Source organism: Rhinolophus hipposideros (assembly GCF_964194185.1).
Source record: "Rhinolophus hipposideros genome assembly, chromosome: 6".
NCBI lineage: Eukaryota > Metazoa > Chordata > Mammalia > Chiroptera > Rhinolophidae > Rhinolophus > Rhinolophus hipposideros.
Genome location: NC_138052.1, coordinates 71729350 through 71747557, shown reverse-complemented (window position 1 = coordinate 71747557; position 18208 = coordinate 71729350). Strand labels below are relative to the sequence as shown.

Sequence of the window (18208 nt, the reverse complement as noted above, 5' to 3'; positions counted from 1 at the left end):
CTGGGGCAGGGGAGGGTAGGTGATGTAGGCAGAGATCTGCGGTTCATACAGGCTAGAGAGCAGGGGGTGGGGGAGAGGAGAAGAATGAGTTTAAAGAAGGGAAGAAAGGCCAGTTGGCTGGCCTGGGACAAAGGGGGAGAGGGGCAGGATATGAAGCTAGGGAGGGTGCCAGAGGCTGATCCTGCAGGCCTTGTGGGTCTTCATGGTTCTTTTTTACTTATAATGTTTGAAAGTCTTTGCTAATCTAGTGCCAATCACTTAAGTACACCCATCTCAAGAGCCCACAGACAGGTTTACAAATGGAAAGCCTCAAGACGGAAAACTGCAGTTCCCAGGAGGCAATTAACTGCAGGACTGATGTCTGTTATTCAGAATTAAGTTGCATGGCCATGCAAATCCCCAACTGAGCAAAAATAGACGGGCTTATTTAATGTCAAATATACATACCAACCTGAAACGACAAAGCACTGATACCCTTTCCCTACCCAGGTGCCATGAGGCAGTGATACTGGAAATCCTGGCCCAGAGGACTTTGCCTAATTTGACTAATTTTTGCATACGATTTACATAAGAAACTTTCAGGTATCTGATTCCCATGACATAAAACTGTTTCTACAAACAGGTAACTTTACCCTCAAACTTTGGAGTAATTTAATTGCTTTACAGACTCAAGATAAAGAGACATTTGCAAATCCCCAGTCCTTGCAAATTTCCAGGCCAGTTAGGAGAGCAGGGAGTCTGGCGTGAGGTCTGCTCAGTAGCTAGTGGCCTGAAGAAGGGCTGGTGCGGAAAATGTCCCCAACCTGGTGTTCTTCCCAGGCACAGGTTTACAGGGTCAATTAAATGGGGGGTTGGAAAAGGGAAGCAGGTACCAATCACTAGGAGCTGGTATCAGTCTGGAAGGAGATTCAGGGAAAATCTTGTGAGAAAAATATAGTTGGTCCACCGTTGCTATGAGGTGGTGGGTGGGATATGTGCCTAGTTTGGGGCCTGAACCCACTCTATGAATTTCCAAGGGATAGGTGGGTAGAAAGGTGGTTATGTTGAGGGGAGGAGCAATGCATCTGTCAGTGTCCACCTCCATACTCCTACCCCAATCAGCAGTTTGTTCTTCCCACACACTGACCCTTACAAGTGAATTGTTACAGACTTGCTCTGTAGAAGGGGTTAAGGAGTTGCAATCTGATTGGATAAGGAAGGCTAGGGGACCTATTGTGAACTCATGTTAGCATGGCATGCATACTGTTTTTATTTAGACCAAATGTTTCTGTCGGTGGCTGGGAAAGCCAGGAGAGGCTGATGGAACTTAGTGGGGAATTAGAGACACATACAGGAAGAACAGGCCACTTTTACTAGATAAATGAAAGAAAGTGGGTAATGAACAGTGATAGGAGGACTTCTTTTTTAGGACTTTCCTCTTCAACTAATCAACCTTTCCTCCCACCCTGCACACAAGGTTGCATCAAGGCTTTTAGTGGTGTTGAGATTTGTTCCAGTCCCATGGCCTCCAAACTATGACTGCCACCAGCCACTTTTCTTGCATCTCAGCTGGCAGAGACAGTGACCAGGGCAAAGTATGTTAGTGAAGACTTTTCCTCCCATAAGCCATATTCATGTTGGTCTTCTCTGTGTGAGTCATATCTGTGGCCTCCTGAATAGAAGCCTTTACTAGCAGCAAATTCATACTGAGATCACCTGGCCTGGATAAACATGGTAATACTCAGTTGCTGTTGGCACATTGCATTCTTATATGGGAACGGAGGGAGAACCCCAGAAATACAAATGCCATTTCTTTGGGCACATGTGTTAATTTTCTTCCCTGTTTATATCATTTTGCTTCTTTCCGCTATTTATAGTCTTGCTAACTACTCACTGCCTTTATTTTCACATATTTCTACAATTTGCCACGTCCTCCAACACCTACTGGAATAATTCTTCACTGGTTACAACCTCTACTTTAAATATGAAAGTTGGCATGACAAGTGAACATCACAAATGTTAATTGGCCTACCAGCACCTTCCCATATAGGCTAAATGTTAATAAATGTTATTTGTTAGACTTGTGATGTTAACTACCAAATAAGCCAAGAGTATCTTGCACAATTAGGAGAACCCACCCATCCAATTAATGAGAGTCTTAATAAAGACAAAGACTCCTTAATAAAGACAAAGACTCCTTAATAAAGACAAAGACTCCTCAGATGAACCTCTCCTTCCAGTAACATTTCAAGAAGTGAGAAGCTTCGAGGCCAACATACTTATTGTAGATCAATTAGAAAATGCAGAGAAAGAAACTTAAAACTATTCCATAACTCTGAGATAACCCCTTTCGCTCAAAGATAATCACCATTGCTTTGGTGTTCATGTTTTTCTTCTTTAGTCCTTTAGTTTTATATGGATATATTTTTTGTTTTGCTGGGAAAATGGGCTCATACTCTACATGCTGTTATAACATGCTGTTATAACTCACTTTTTCCACTTGACTACCTTGGTCATCTTCCCAGGACTTGGAACAGCCTTCCAGGACATAATCGTAATGGCTGCGTAGCATTCCATTATATAGACATACCACAATCCACATAGCCAGACACTTTCTGAAGTTGTGTCCTTTTCTCATTAGGGCGTGAGGGGGTACTATTAAAGTCATCCTGTGACAAATATCCTCAAAGAGAAATCTTTGAGTACTTGAGCAATGATTTTCTTAGTATAAATTCTGAGACTTGAAATCCCCGGGTCAAAGGACATACATGTTCAAGTTTTTGATTACAAACATCAGCTAGTTGTACCAATTTCCATGTCCACCAGCAGCCCGGGAGAGCTCCTGTCTCTGTGTGCATGGAAAACAAATTCATTCCAGCCGATATAGATTGACACAGGTCCCACTGCTTAGAAAAGTTGTAGAAAGGATGAAAATTATAAATTGATCCTAAAAGATGTGCTGGGTGCAAGGACATCCACATTTAGTTTTAGAAGTCCAGAATAGAAACACAAACAATAAGAAAAAATAAAAGCAGGCTTTGTGGTTGTGTAAAGTCCCATTAACTAGCCTATCCCTCAACCCATCTAAAATCTGGTGGTCCTCGAGGACCTGAGATAACAGCACAGCCTGGCACTAAATACAGAAATCTCCCACGGCCATTGCTGCCATCAGCCTTGATAGTGGAAGGGCTTTATCTGTTGGCAGCACCAGGCTGGTCGCTGTGAGTTCAATTGGGTTCTTTGCTGCAGTTTTTCCCCTCGATCCACAGAAAGAGAAAAAGGCAGGGACACAGTGGGCCCTACTTTTTTTTTTTCAATTTTTCAATTTGTTTTTATTTTGAAGTAATTTTAGGTTTATGGAAGAGTGGCAGGTGTAATACAGACAGTGACCTTAGGTTTTACCAGCTTCCCCTAATGTTAACATTTTACATAACTGCAGTGAAATTATCAAAACTAAGCAGTTAATATTGGCACAATACCTTTTTCCTAAGCTGCTAAGACTTTACTAAGTCTTTTTAGTAAGACTTTATGCAAATATCATTGGTTTTTTTCAATAATGACCTTTTTGTTGTTGTTCCATGTGAGTAGGTACTTTTTAATGCTGTCAGTTTAGCATACCCCCAATAAGAAATGTATCCAAGACTACGAAGAAACAACTGGAAAGACGCTATAATTTTCCAATCAGTCTAACAAGTGAGTGTGCACTTACTAGGCCCAAGTTAATCAGGTCACCATTAAACCCCAGGCAAGTCCTTGGGGAGGCATTTACAATCCCTGCACAGATACAATACACCTCTGCAGAAATTTTATAGAAAAGCCAGTGACACCTCTGCTGCTCTTTACTCGTCACATTTGCAACCTGACTCAACTAACAAAGCCACAGAGACCTGTCTACTACTTGAATCCTGACTCTATCACTTACTTAGCTTGATGAACTTGGCCAAGTTACTCAACTTCTTTGAGCCTATGTCCTTCTTTTTGAAATGGGAATGAGATTTGGGAGGAATAAATGAAATACTATATGCAGCACCTTGCTAGGCACATACCAGGCATCCCACCGACCATTAGTACTTTTTCAACAACAAAGCCCTTCCCAGAGCCAAGAAATTTCTCACGTGATAATCTAGGCCACTGCTGTCCAATAGAACTTTCCATGGTGATGGAAATGTTTTATGTCTGCCCCGTCTCATAGTGTACCCAAAGTTCACCTGTGGCTACCGAGCCCTTGAAATTGGACTAGTGCAAGTGAGCAACTGAATTTTAAATTTAATCTTAATTACTTTAAACTGAAATAGCCACATGTGGCTAGTGGCTATTGTGTTAGACATTATACCTTGCCCTGAGCAAAGAGAAGCCAGGAGTCTAAGCTAAGACAAAGGTATTGCTGGGAGCCAGGCGATGGGCAGAGGTAGTGGGTGTTACGTGTGGTCAGAAAAGCCAGAAAGATATTTGGCTAATTCAAGTCCTGCTCAGCCCTAGAAGGAAGGGTTGGTGGGATGATAGCAGGAGGTTGGTGGCACTTTCTTCAACCATGTGACAGTGCCAACAGCGGCAGCACAGGGTATTAAGGTGGTATGCAGGTTTGGAATTACCACTTATTTTAGAAGCCAGTAGTGACATGAAAGAAAGCCAGAGGGAAGCTCTAAAATCCAAATATCTCTATCTAGAGGTTAGGGGTCCTAACGATGCTGGCAAGAGAACGTTTGCACATTGTGAATGAAATGCTCAACGGCAGTTCCCTGGAGCCTGTCTCCAAAATGACAGGGAGTTTTAGGTACTACAGTCCATCTGAAAATAAGTGTGGAGTGTATGCACATACCTCTTACTGGCGAGGTAAGTCCCTCCCAGTAAGAGACTTTGGTAATCCATACATAGGTCTATGTTCTGACCTATTTTACTCTTTATGCTCTGATAGTCACTCTACAAGGAGGCTTTTTGAAGCGCGTGAACAATAAGTCTGGAGAAATCAAACAAAATTTGGTTGGGTTAAACTCGACCACATTTTCAGGGAAGAACAACATTCAAATGTTCAGTTAGGATCTCTTCCCTTCTCCCCACCTGCGAGAGTGCGATTTTCTTTGACATTTGAGCTCGTTTCTCCTGTCTCTGATGTTTTCCTCACTGCCCTTTTTGCCTCTTCACTGAAGCAAAAAGAACAGAGCCTCGGCTAATTACTCTCAGATCAAATAATACTGGTTATTGTAATTGGTCATTGTCCGAAAACACTGAGTTCTTCTTAGCCCTGAGGTTGCCTGGCAGGGCTTAGTTAGCTAACTATTCCGGGAATGTCTCTATTATCTGTTTTACTTTGCAAAAGAAACTAGGGATTTGTTGAAAGCTGGTAATAAAAGTCTGCCCTGGTCTGAGCTGAGACTGCGTAGAGAGGGCCTGGGAAAGCATGACCTCCATGAATCAAGTTGCCCCCCACCCCCCAATAGCCACTCAATGATGTTATTTGGTTTCTCTGTGTTGGAGAATAATAAACCCACTAGGTTTTCTTGCAGGTCAACACTCCCTCGTTCTCAGGGCCTCGGGCATGGTTGAGGGGCACAAAACAATTTTAATGACCAAACTCTCTGAAAGTAAAATGATTCATAGAGAAAAACTAACAGACTCACAGGTGGCTGGCTCTCCTAGAGGCATCTTCCTGGGGCTTAGGTCCCCAGATTGCAGTGTTCAGTGGACTGAGGTCCAGGGAAATGTCCCTTCAACCCTGCTGAAAGATAAATTTTCCAAAGTGGTGCTTACCTGTTCCAGACATTCTGAAGGCTCTGAGGCTTAGGCAGTGGGAACCATTCTGAAAGACACACACAGACAAGTGAAAAAACAAAACAACCCTAAAATCCTGCTTCCAAAAATATTAAAATTCTAAGCGTTCTTCTTGGCTTTTGGCATAAGAGAGAATTCAGCTATCAGGTAGACAAACTAAATGATGTTTAAGGCCTCTTCTCACTATGTACTTCTATGATTCTGTGTAGGGTCACTATTATGAGTTGAATTGTGTCCCCTCCAAAATTCGTAAATTGAAGTCCTAACCCCGAGTACCTCAAAATTTGACCTTATATGGAAGTAGATTCAGTGCAGATATCATTATTTAAAATGAGGTCCCTAGGGTGGGCTCTAATCTAATTATGGCTGGTATCCTCATAAAAAGGGAAAATTTGGACACAGAGGCAGACATGTACAAGGGAAGATGATGTGAAGAGACACAAGGAGGAGTCGGCCATCCATAAGCCCAGGGGAGAGGCCTGGAGCAGATCCTTCCTTCAGAGCCCTCAGACGGAACCAATCCTGCCAGTACCTCAGTTTCAGGCCTTCTCTCCAGAACTGTGAAATAATAATACATTTCTGCGTTTTAACTCATCCAGTTTGTGGTACTTTGTTACCATAGCCTTAGCAAACTAATGCAGTCACAATATTCAGTAAAGTCAATAAACATTTATTTAGCATTTACTGTGTGCAGAGCACGTACCAAGTTCTGGGGAGCACACAAAAGAAATCTCCCCACCCTCTTTGAGCTTACAATTCATTTGAGAGAACAAAGTCATGTGATGGATGATGGGGCAAAGTCTCAAAAGTGGTTAAAAAGTAACAGGGCTAATTTTATGTCACTAGCAGTAAAAATGGAAGTGAATCCTGGCTTGAATGATCCAAAATGGATAATAATAAAATTTGTAATTTTCTTTGGAGCACTCATTATAATATTTACATGTGCATACATAGATTTCAGTTATTCTAGGTGTTGATACTATTCAGCCCGAGATAAAACCATGAAAGGGGACAATTGATCATTCAGTCAGGAAATACTAATTGAATGCTTACGCTATGTAAAGTCCATAAGAGGAGCTACAGGGGACATATGCAGATGCTCTTTATCAAATCCCTCTACTTCCTACTCCAATGAGAAAAAAGGATGTCGACTCTCAGTTAAAACGATGTTTCTGCTTTATACTTTTCTTGGGCCTGAAATGTAATTGTTTTCGTTTTAAAAGAACTCTTCTTCCAGCTCCTACAGGAATGGAAATACATGAAGACTGTTTACCCAACAAAAAAATTTTTATCATAGTTGGGCAAAAAAATAATTCGGATAATACTGACAAATTCATGTTTATATGTGCACATAAAAGGCCTGGAAGACTACTCACAGGCTAGTGATAGTGTCTATAGGGGCTTTACCTTTTGTATTTCTATGTTTATTTTCTTAAATTTATTTTTTAATAAAAATGACATTATTTTGTAACTTCGAAAGCGAGTTCAATTAAAAATGGAATTTATAGTGCTAAAAGTTGTAGAATAAAAGGAGTGGTCAAAGAAAGTGATTTAAGCTGAGTTTTCAAGGTCAGAAGCAACCAAATTGTTGCTTCACGTTTTATAGTCCCAGGTGGGCACTAAGGAATGTATGTACAGGTTATTTACTCTCTGTTCAGATGATCGTGCCCAAATTCAAATAACCAGTAAAAAAGATAAGACTATCTGGTGTCTGTTTAGAATGTGTATTTCCAAACCACTTCTGCTGCCTATTTAGAGTTTTACCCTGGCCAAACAAAATTAAAATACTTCTTCATTCAGTCATATCCCAATTTCCATCAACACAGTGAAATCCATTTCAATCCCCTCCTATGTTCTGTTTTTCCCTACTTAGAGCCCTATGCGCTGTGTTCTTTTGGCCTTTAATATTTCAACACTGTTTCTAACTTTAGTGTTTCTTGTGGAACATGGGTCTGGAAGAAACTGAATTAGGGTTGGAACACCAAACCTAGGATTTGAAACTGCTGCTCAGTTGAAACTGCTGCTCTCAGTTTCACTGAGACCTTAAGCAAGATACTTTAACCATGGCCAGCCTACACCCTTGACTTAAGTTGGAGGTCGCATTCTCCTCACAAGGATGAAGTGATTCACTGAATTCATTGATTCATTGAATTAATGAATGTAAAGTGCCTTACTGGGAGCATTGAAAAAATAAATCCTACGTTTCTCCTTCTTCCTCTTCCTTTGAAAAGTGATGGGCAATGTAAACCATGTGTGATTAGGACCCTGAAAAAAAAGTTTTGAACCCACACCATGCCACGTAATGCTGTGTAACCTGAGTGTGTTGCTTAACCTCACTGGACCTCAGTTTTCCCACCTGCAGAAGACAGATAATTATAGTTCCCAATGCATAGGACTGTTGTGAGAATTCGGATAGTGAGTGTAATTAATTATTTCTTCATGCTTTGCCTCTTTTCTTTCTGTCTCTTTCTCTTGTCTGAGGAACCATCGTTTCTCTTTCCTCTCAGGTATTTCTGCCTTATTCTCCTTGGAAACCTTTTATAACTTGCTGTTGCAGTCTACTGAAATTCTAACGTGCTCCAAGCTTGAGTTCTTATAAGCCTGGCTTGATTTCTTTTGAGTCCTCACTGTAAGCCAGAGGCATGCTCCTTAGCTGTGTGGTGTAGAGTAACATAAACACAACCCAGGGCTCAAATCTCCTACCTGCCCTTTATGAGCTCTGTGATTTGTGGTAAATTATTTAACCTCTCTGGAAGTTTCCAAATCTGTAAAATGGAAAATATTTTCCAGTTGCTTTGGGAGGGTTAGATAAGATTAAGCACTTGGCATTAATAAATGTTAGTCGTATACCTTATTTTTTATTTCTTGTTTTTAATCGTTCATTTTGGAGAAGTAGCATGGTCCTGCACAGTGGTTCTCAAGCCAAGCTACATATTAGCATCTGACGCCTGGGACAGTTTTGAAATGAAAGGAAGCCCTGGCTCTACCCCCCAGAGAGTCTGAGTCACCAAGCCTGGGGAGGGCCCAGCATCAGTGCATTGTTGCCTTGTTATTATTGTCTTTAATGGTCTCCAGGTGCTAAGTGAGGCAGAGCACACTAGTCTAGCAAGGAGGGCAGGGTGGACCACTCACCAGCGACTCCCACACACTTCTTTAAGGCTCATTTCCTCAAGTGAGTTTGTTATGAGAATTCAATTTACATATACATTTTTTTTCCTTATCGTGATTTTTTATATATATATAAATATATATAAAATATATATATTTTTTCCTTATCATGATTTTTAAATATATTATATATATATATATATATATATATATATATATATATATATATATACACACACACAGAATATAGTGTCTGGTGCATATGTTTTTCAAGGATGTGGAAGAGGAAGCATGATAAGGAAAACAATCAGTTCTCATAAAGTCTACCGGTAAAGAATGACCTGCAAGAGTTGCTCCGGAGGCAATGCAACAACATTGAACTTGAGGTTCCATGTCTTGCACCCCCTGTGCCTGACTCTCTTCCCACATCTATGTTGTAGCTGCATTAGTTGAGATAGAGGGATTGATGTGTCCAGGGTCAGTCAGGTTGATGTGAGGAAGCCCAGCCAAAGCCCACTGTCTGTTTGTGACCTGCCCTCCTGCTCTTATGCAGATAACCTGATGTTGAATGACCTTGCCTCTCTCTCATTGATTTTTTCCCCAGTAGTTAAGCTGCAAGCGATCAATGAGAGAATGATCCACAAACAGATAGGCATGGTACACAGCACCATTTCAAGAGTGGTTTGTTTCTCTGGCTTCCGTAGTGTCTAAAAATAATAAATCTGTAGGTAGCTTATTTCCCTGCTCCTTCCAAAGATGGTAGTAAATCAGATTTTTCTCCATCTTCTGCAGTTCTCTTTAAAAGAGTTCTCATTGGAGTTCAATTGGAATTCGATGTAGGAAAAGGAAAGAAGCTGCAAAAGGATATTTAAAAGGCTGAACATTTTAATTTCTCAACTAAATGGCATAATATTAAAATGACGGCAGGACTGCGGCTATGATAGTCAAATAATACATTTTTCCATAAATGTTTAAGAAAGCTCATTTTACAACTGATGCAAGTACGGTAACCTTAGTAAACAGAGATTTGTTGGTTGATTGATAAAACATAACCAGGAACATTTTGAGTCTTAGCTCAAGGTAAAACATTTTCTAGTTACCATAGTCTTACCACAATTACCTTAACGTTATCTTATAGTGCTGTCTACTGAACTACACCTCTGGAATGTCCCGAATACAATGCATCCTCGAGATATCATATATTTAAATAGTTGATAAAGTTGTCAGCCTTTTTCACTATCTCAAGCAGTAACTTTAAAACTGCACCACAAAAATCTGTAGTTATTCCCCTATCTCCGCCTTCCCCCACCCCAAATACACACATTCCCACCTTCGTGGCTGCTTGCTTCCCTTTTTTTTTCAAGTAGCTGGTTTGGAAGCTTCCTTAGTCTTTGGCTCAAGGAGTCTAAACTTGATCCTTCCGGTGCTTTGTATTACCAGGCCTTAGATTCCTGTTTGGGTATCATCAGGATGCCAAAAGCAGTGCTGTCACCATGGGTGCACCGTGGCATTTGAGCCTGGCACTCCAACTCATATTTGTGACTTATCACTTTTCCAAATCTGCATCAAAGCTTTCTGTGGATTCTAAGAAAACATCCCATCCTCTGAAGCCTGTTCTTAACTAAGGTAACGGTCTTGGTAGAGGAAGGGTGAATGAAGAAGTGGAAGGAATGGGCAACAGTCAGGAGTCTCTCTTCTCTCCCGGGTGCAGTACCATGTCTGATGTCTATCCACCCCCACAAATGATGTTCGAGCTATAGTTTGACTATGACATTAGGTGTTTATGATATTTAACAACGCATCATTTGACAACATTTACCATTCCCCGTAGTCTCTACAAATGCTTAAGGGCTACCACATGCAGGCATTATGCTCAGCACTAGGAATATGCAGATGTGGTACTTGGCCCTCTCCCCAACAAGGTTGTGACCATGTGATTTCTGTGGTCTATCATCATCATCATCATCATCATCATCATCATCATCATCATCATCATTTCCCGGTCTTCTCCAGCCCTTCTGTCTATTTTTTCTTGGCTTCCAAATACCCCAGCCCCTCTGCCTGATCCTTAGCATTGGTCCTCTAGGGTTCCATCATAGTCTTTCTCTACACACTCTTCCTTGGGCAACTGAATTCACATCTGGGACTTTAAATACCACTTTAAATAGATGGCTTCCACTTTCGTATTTCTAGATTTGACTCTTGTAACCACAGACTTATATTTCTAATTGCTTTTAGGACATCTCTATTTGGAGGCCTCACATATGTCTTCATCTGAAAATGTTCTAACCTTATACTCATTATCTACCCCACTAATCTGTTTCTTCCCCCTTTTATTTTCCCCTTGAACTAGGAAAGAGCATAGCAAGGTTTTACTTGAAAAAAAAATTTTTTTTTAACCTGCTCTCATTTGCAATTTTTCCTAATCTTAACCACTTTAAGATTATCTAGTCCCCCTCAATGAAAACTAATAATTACCACCAAATGTCAGTGAGTGGTGCTATAATTCTCTTACCCACTGGAGATAGGTCTCTCCTTCACAACTCAAGTCCAATCAGTCACAACTTCCCCTTCACTCTACCTCCTAGATGCTTTTTTAGATTTGTCCCCTCCATTCTTTATCCATTGCCATGGCTCTAGTTGAGACTTCCTATTTGTCTTCTAGAATGTAGAGCATTGCCACCTGATTTCTGGCTAATTTAATTCTACTTGTAGTCTTCCAAGCAATAATTTAAATCCTCCCATATCACTTCCTTGCTAACAATCATCCAATGCCTTCACTTTGTTTATTAGTCAAGTCCAAATCCTTAGAATGATTACAAAACACTTTCCAATCTGGTCCCTGTCTACCCTTCCATGTTAATCTCCAATGATGTCCCACCACAAAGCCAACATTCTAGCTTCCCTGAGCAATTTATCTGCTTGGTATCTTACCAAATATACTTGCTTTCCTATTCCTCTGTATCAAGTTCTTTGGCTGGAATGTCCTTCCCCTCTTGCTCACCTGGATAAAGCCCACTTAATCATCTTTGAGACTCAGCTCATGTATCTTTTTCTCAAACAGTCCTTAAATTTCCCAGAAAAGCCAACTGGGTCTTCTCCCTACTATTCCTCAAGGTCCCCAAGGGGTGCTGCTATATTATATTATTTATTGTTTCCCCCTCCAGACTGTATACCTTGAAGACAGGTATCAATGTCTTATTTATTCTTGAATCTCCCTGTCCCAGCACTTAGCATTCAATAAATATTTGTTGAATGAATGAAAAATTGATGCTTGGATGAAAAATAAAAATAAAATAAATGTACTAAACCTTATTCTTAAAATGCAAAAGTAAAAAATAAAAAAAAATGCAAAACTAACTCAAGAAAGCCCACTTGTGTATCCTGTTGTCTATATCTTACAAAGATCGATGACACAAGGCCACAAAGGTGGGGAAGGAGTCTCTGGCTCAAGCCAGTTCCATGATATTTGAATTTTAAGGCCCCTTTTTTGAACTAGGAAAGAGCATAGCAAATTTTTTAACTTGCTCTCATTTGCAATTTTTCCTAATCTTAACCACTTTAAGATTATATAGTCCCCCTCAATGAAAACTAATAATTGCCACCAAATAAATTAAAGATGAGAAAACTAAAAATAAATGTAGAAACTAGAAGAAACTATTAATGAAGATCAAAGTGGGCTGTGTATCTAAATGAATTTCACTGACTGATTTGGGGGACGGGTTAATAAAGATGTTAATAGCAACTCCCCAGGAGCTTTCGGCAGCGCTCCAGAAGTGCAGCAGTAATGAGCCCAATCGTGGTTCAGAGATTCAGAGATTTGGTGAACGGTGAACGCTGGGGGCTTCATTAGCTGGAGCAAGGGAGGGCTGCTGGAGTCTCAAGGTAGGGATTCCACTCACAGTACATTCCAGAAACAGGTCACCGAGCTCACAGATTCTAAAATCAAGTGTGGATGGAAGAACACAATCATTTAGAAATGAACTTGGAAAAGTGTAATTTAGCTGCTCCCCAATCAAGGTCATTGCTTTATTACCAAATCGTTACATTTGCCCTTTGATAGTTAGAAGGTAATTTGGAATACTGTGAGAGCCCTACCTTGGATTCTAGCAGGTCTGGATATTCTGAGTCACCCCCCTCCTGGCTAGGTGACCCTAGGCAAGGTACGTACCTCCCTAAGCCTCAGCTCTCTTATGTTAAAGGTGGGATGATGACATTGCGCCTATCTGACAGGGCTGTTGTGAATCAAAGTAGAATAATGCATGCAAAGTGCCCGCCAAACTCATAGTGCTCAATAAACCAGTTATTATCACCCAGTAATAAGGTGAATAATAACTGACATGCTTGGCAAAGCAGGCAGAACAGGATTATCAGAGGGTACAATTGGAACTAGAATCCAGGTTCTCTAACTCTTAGTCATTAAGTTCATTTAACTCCTAGTCACTGATTTCATTTAACAATTATTTAGTGACTATTATGTGTCTTTTAGGGGGCGTACGTAAAATGCTAGAAACACTAAAAGTGGTCAGGTTTGCTATGTAGAAAACTTAGGCACTCTTTCCACTATGTCATATTTTGGGTAAAATCAACAACGATAATATTAATATCGAATGCTATCTGTGATGGGGTGGCCCTTACTGGATACCCCCGTTATGTAGCATGCAGATACTAAGGGTCCTCCCAGGGAGGAAGCCCGTGGCCATACAGTAGCAGGCATCTCCTAGCAGTTCAGGAGGTGAAGCAGAATGGAGCCTTTCCTAGCTGAGGCAGCCGTAACAGGCCCTCAAACTGACTTAGGGAGGAGTTTGAAAACAGCTGGTCAGCTCTTAGGGTGTGTGAATTCAAACAATGTTTAGGTCCAAGCAAGTGAAAACAAAACTCAGTTCTAAAGTGAGGAGGTGTGCCTGACATCTAGAAATAAGCCAAGAATTCAAGGGAGCTAAACATAAAGAAACAGGCCTAGCTTTAGTTCTCACACACCTGTCCCTGAGTTTGAACCTTCACAAGCCACTGAGCAGCTGAATGAACTCTTCCACACTGTAAAAAACAGAATGGGCACTAACTTTTTGCTGAGTGCCTACTAAAAGTTAAGCACCCATGTGTTCTGATGGATGTTAACTGAACTTATTGTGGTGATCATTTGGCAATATATACATGTATCAAATCATAATCTTGTCCACCTAAAACTAATACAATGTAACATGTCAAATAGATCTCAAAAGAAAAAAAAGAAGAAGAAGAAAGAAAGCTAGGCACCTGCCCTGCAGAATGAGACCGACGGGCACAACACGGTTAACGGAGGAGAACAGGTTTGGCTGCAGATCGACCTTTCGCCAATGTAGGCAATGCTTCTGTGTGGACCTGAAATGAAGCCTCCACTTCTTCGCGTAAAATTGTGCTGCTCCCACCAGCATGAATCCAGGGCAATAGCAAGGATTAGCAATTATGTGTGTCTGTGCCTGGCACATAGGGAACCTGTTTTTCAATGCTCCCATTTTGCTGATTAGGGAAGTGGAAGATAAGTAACTTCCTTAAGTGCCCCCAGGTAGTACAAGGTGAAGCTTGGACTTGCCCTTCCATGTAAGAGCTGGTGCTCATAGTTAAAACCTCTCTTGTCAATATCTTTCCCCTCAGTTCAGCCCACTGAATAATTCCCTTGGCTAATATCTCATGTGACTGAGCGAATGCTGACGCCAATCCCAACAAACACACAAAGACATGCTCAGAACCCTTTGAGCCCAAAGCGTGGTAGCTCTTTATCATCCCAATAGGAACAAGGATCACTTTAGATTTTAATTATCATCTGTTCCATAGTGGTGTCAGAGGAAGTGAAGCTCTTACACTGGATTTCAGGTCAAAATAAAACATTCCAAGAGAAAGGCTAGATTGCTCTGTTATAAGGCTGTCTGATGTCAGCATCCCTGTTATTTCTTGCTTCCACCTGGTGGTCAAAAGTTGAAAAAGCAGGCATACTGAAAATAACTAGGTGTCAGCAGGATCCATTTGCCTATCCTTTCTAGGACATCTGAGTCTGGGTCCCTGCAGGACTTTTAGTACTGCTTTCCTGCCTTTTGATTTCCAGTAAGTTCCTCCAGTGGAAAATCTTTCCATGTGCAATGTTCCTTCCTGGGGCTGAAAGAACCAGGATAATCCCGGATGCTTCCCTGCAGCTGAGCTCATGTCACAAATCAGGCATGATTTTCAGCAGATATTTCTTTAAAAGTTTGAAGGCCTCTGTGGACTCTATTCCCTTCTCAATGGGAACAAGCATCAAAGAGACAGGAATAAGATGCTTTGCACGCACATCAGGAACTAATTGCCAATTTGGCAAATGCATTGACTAATGTCATGCACTGTTATTTCTAAATCCTCTCCTGTCCTTGACCCCAGTATCTAGATGTAAACTTGGAACCATTAGTGGAGAAGGATAAAGTCTTCTGGTGCCTCAAATGGAATTGAGAGGGATTTAAACTCAGCGCTTTTGAGTGTGGTGAAATGAACCCAGCAGTACATTAATGCTAGGATTTGAGCTCACACAGCATGAGTGCTTTCAAAAACCATGTTTAAGGAAGCAAACAGAGCCACGACAGACCCTTTCAGTGGAGCAAAAGGACTTGGATGAAACAATCAATGACACATTAAAAACCACAACTGGGCTGCAATCATGTGGGCAGAAAAAAAAGTTTTTCTTTATCACAGGATCTTTGCATCTAATGAGATGGTGACTGGACAACCTCCAGAGAAGTAAGGCCTCTGTTTACTTTAGCAAAGAAATGTCTAAATATTTAGTTGATTTTCTTAAAAGCCTTACATGATTCTGTAGCAAACTCCTCTCTAAGGTATGATCTTATTAGCTCTAGATTGCCTTTGGAAAATCTATTTAAAAGGATTTTGGAAAAGAAAAGATATTACCATTAAAAGCACAAATGTTAACTCGTTTTTTTCTCTCAAAATTAACTATTTTGAATACGTTCCAAATACTGAGTTTAAAACCAATATCTTGTCAGTTAATAACACCTTCTCTTGATTGATTCTAAATTGTTCTCTATTTCTTATATATGACTTACTCCTGTTGGTTCCAGTTGGACACAAAGTGCTTGCGGCCGAAAAGGAGACTGCTGAGTGCATTTTCTTGGGGGCAGGATGGGAAACTAAGAGGGCGGAGGAACTTTGTAAAACTGTGTATAGGGGTCCACCCTTTAAATTCACACTACTGTCTCGTATTAGCAGATTTTAGCCAAGACCAATATCCAGTTTGTTCTATGCTTCTGTGATCCTGTGTCACAAACCCAGTGCATCGTAGATATTGTTTCAACTGGGGCTTTCACCTTTTTAGACTTTCTGATCCGAGAACCCCCTCTAGCATGCTGTCCTTTATTATTGCTTCCTGTGGACGCTTATTACAATCACCAAAACTTCTCCCCCTCCCCCACTGCAGGAGGCCAGCCCAGCTCCAGTTCCCCGCCAGTTTGATTAATGTGTCTTGGCTAATTGTGTGAAGGATGGCAGGCCTTTAGCAAGTGTGACCAGCTTATTGTTCAGCCAATCACAGGCGCCTCAGTTAGCATGTGAAAAGGGGGTGTGTTGAGGGGGGGAGGCTGAGTGTTCTGGCGGCTGAGTCAAAGAAGGAGCATTTTGGGGGTCACAGAGCAACACCCACTTCTTTGAGGGGATGTTACTATGCTCTACTAAACCTGTAAACCTCTTACTCAAAGCACTTTTTTTTCTCCACCCTCTTTTTTCAAGGAGATCTTTTTTTCCCATGGTGCAAGCAGGCAAGACACTGGCTACTCTGCAGATGGAGTTCACGTTCCAGGGTTTTTAATATTTCACTTTTATATTTCTGTTAGAGAATGATCCTGCTGAGAGTCTGAGAATCCGTGCCCGTCAGAATCCCCTCTCTGACACTTGGATATATTGCTCTGAAAGCTATCCCAGGAGAAAAGATTAAACAAAACAAAAAAAAGAGCCTACTTTTCAAAGCCTACTTCTCAATCTGCCCACATCAAAATAAGACAACTGGCCCTTTGAAGTAGAGGACACAGAGTTCTCAACCAGCTTGCTTAAAATGGGTGGGGTAGGGGAGGGAGCGAGGAGAGAAGGAAGGAAGGAAGGAAGGAAGGAAGGAAGGAAGGAAGGAAGGAAGGAAGGAAGGAAGGAAGGAAGGAAGGAAGGAAGGAAGGAAGGAAGGAAGGGCTAGTCTCTAAAATTATATATCTCTCTTACATTGCCCAGATTTAATCGGGCACAAGAGTCTGAATTGATGGCTAGAAAACCTACAACCCTGCTCACTAGGATCCCAACCTCAGAGAAATCTGTTCAGCTGGGTTAGGTTTTATTTTAACCTGTACAAAGAGAAACTGCTTGTCCTCTTAGATATAGTCCAGACAAAGCCTGGAAACAGCAGTGTGGGCACAGATGAACACTGGATGATTCTCCCAAGTTTTGAGCTCTCTGGCTTCCTCAAAATTGTTGTACCGACTGAATTCAAAGCTCGGGGGCTCTTATTACTACTTAGCAGGAAAAGGAAAGGAATGGAAATGTAATCCAGAATGGTGGTGTTAGTGGTTCTGTTCAGTGACATTTGTTTTGGCTCCCATCCCCTCTTCTGTTCCCTGGCTCCTATACCCTCTTCTGTTCCCTTCTGTTCCAATGAACTCCTCATCATTGGAGTTCAAGGGTGAGGGAGCAGCAGCAGCTCACAGACAGGGCTGGGTGGCTGGGGTGGCTCAAAGTGACTTCTTGATTCACCTAGGGGGATGTTCCTGGAACACAGACATGATGACCCTTTTAAAACATAGTCTTTATGATTGAGTTATCAATGGTATCGGCCCCATGCCCAGATACACTGGACTTTAAAGATTTGCAAATACAGAGTTGCCATTCATAAGCTTAGCCCATAAGCTACACACTGCTCAAGCTCATGGAAGCAAAGCTCACAAATGAGCACCCCATTAATAAGGAGAGCTGGTGATAGAGTGTGGATGAATAAATACAAACCCAAGCCCTTAAAAATGCAAGAATAGACGATATCCATCTGTGCAGACCCAGCCCATAACACAGTGCCTGGCGGATGGTAGGTGCTTAAAAATTTTTGACTCATTTGAATTAAATTGAATCCTTACTACAAAAACAATGCAAAGTATGAACCCTATTGATGTTGTACCTGGAGATTTCTCTTCATAAATAAAAAATTGCACATTACTTTGAAATGACAGCAAAATGAAAAATGCAACATATTTCTCACTGTTTTATTGGAACCCAGTTACCTTATTTAGTACAGAATCTGGCAGGGAAGCATTTTAGCCAAGTTTCTATCATGACTGTTCTCATCAAGGCATTCTGTATTAAG

At 41.1% G+C, this 18208-nt stretch overlaps 1 protein-coding gene across 4 annotated transcripts in view; it reads right to left on the bottom strand.

Annotated features, from left to right (window-relative positions):
* Positions 1 to 18208, bottom strand: part of CDK15 (cyclin dependent kinase 15) — a gene marked incomplete at its 5' end in the record, with an annotated part of 97546 nt that overhangs the window by 15763 nt on the left and 63575 nt on the right. For all 4 annotated transcript variants that reach the window (XM_081051809.1, XM_081051810.1, XM_081051807.1 and 1 more), the window contains one exon: positions 5728 to 5776. In XM_081051809.1, the coding sequence (XP_080907935.1) occupies positions 5728 to 5776 (49 nt within the window). The remainder of the gene's footprint in view (positions 1 to 5727; positions 5777 to 18208) is intronic.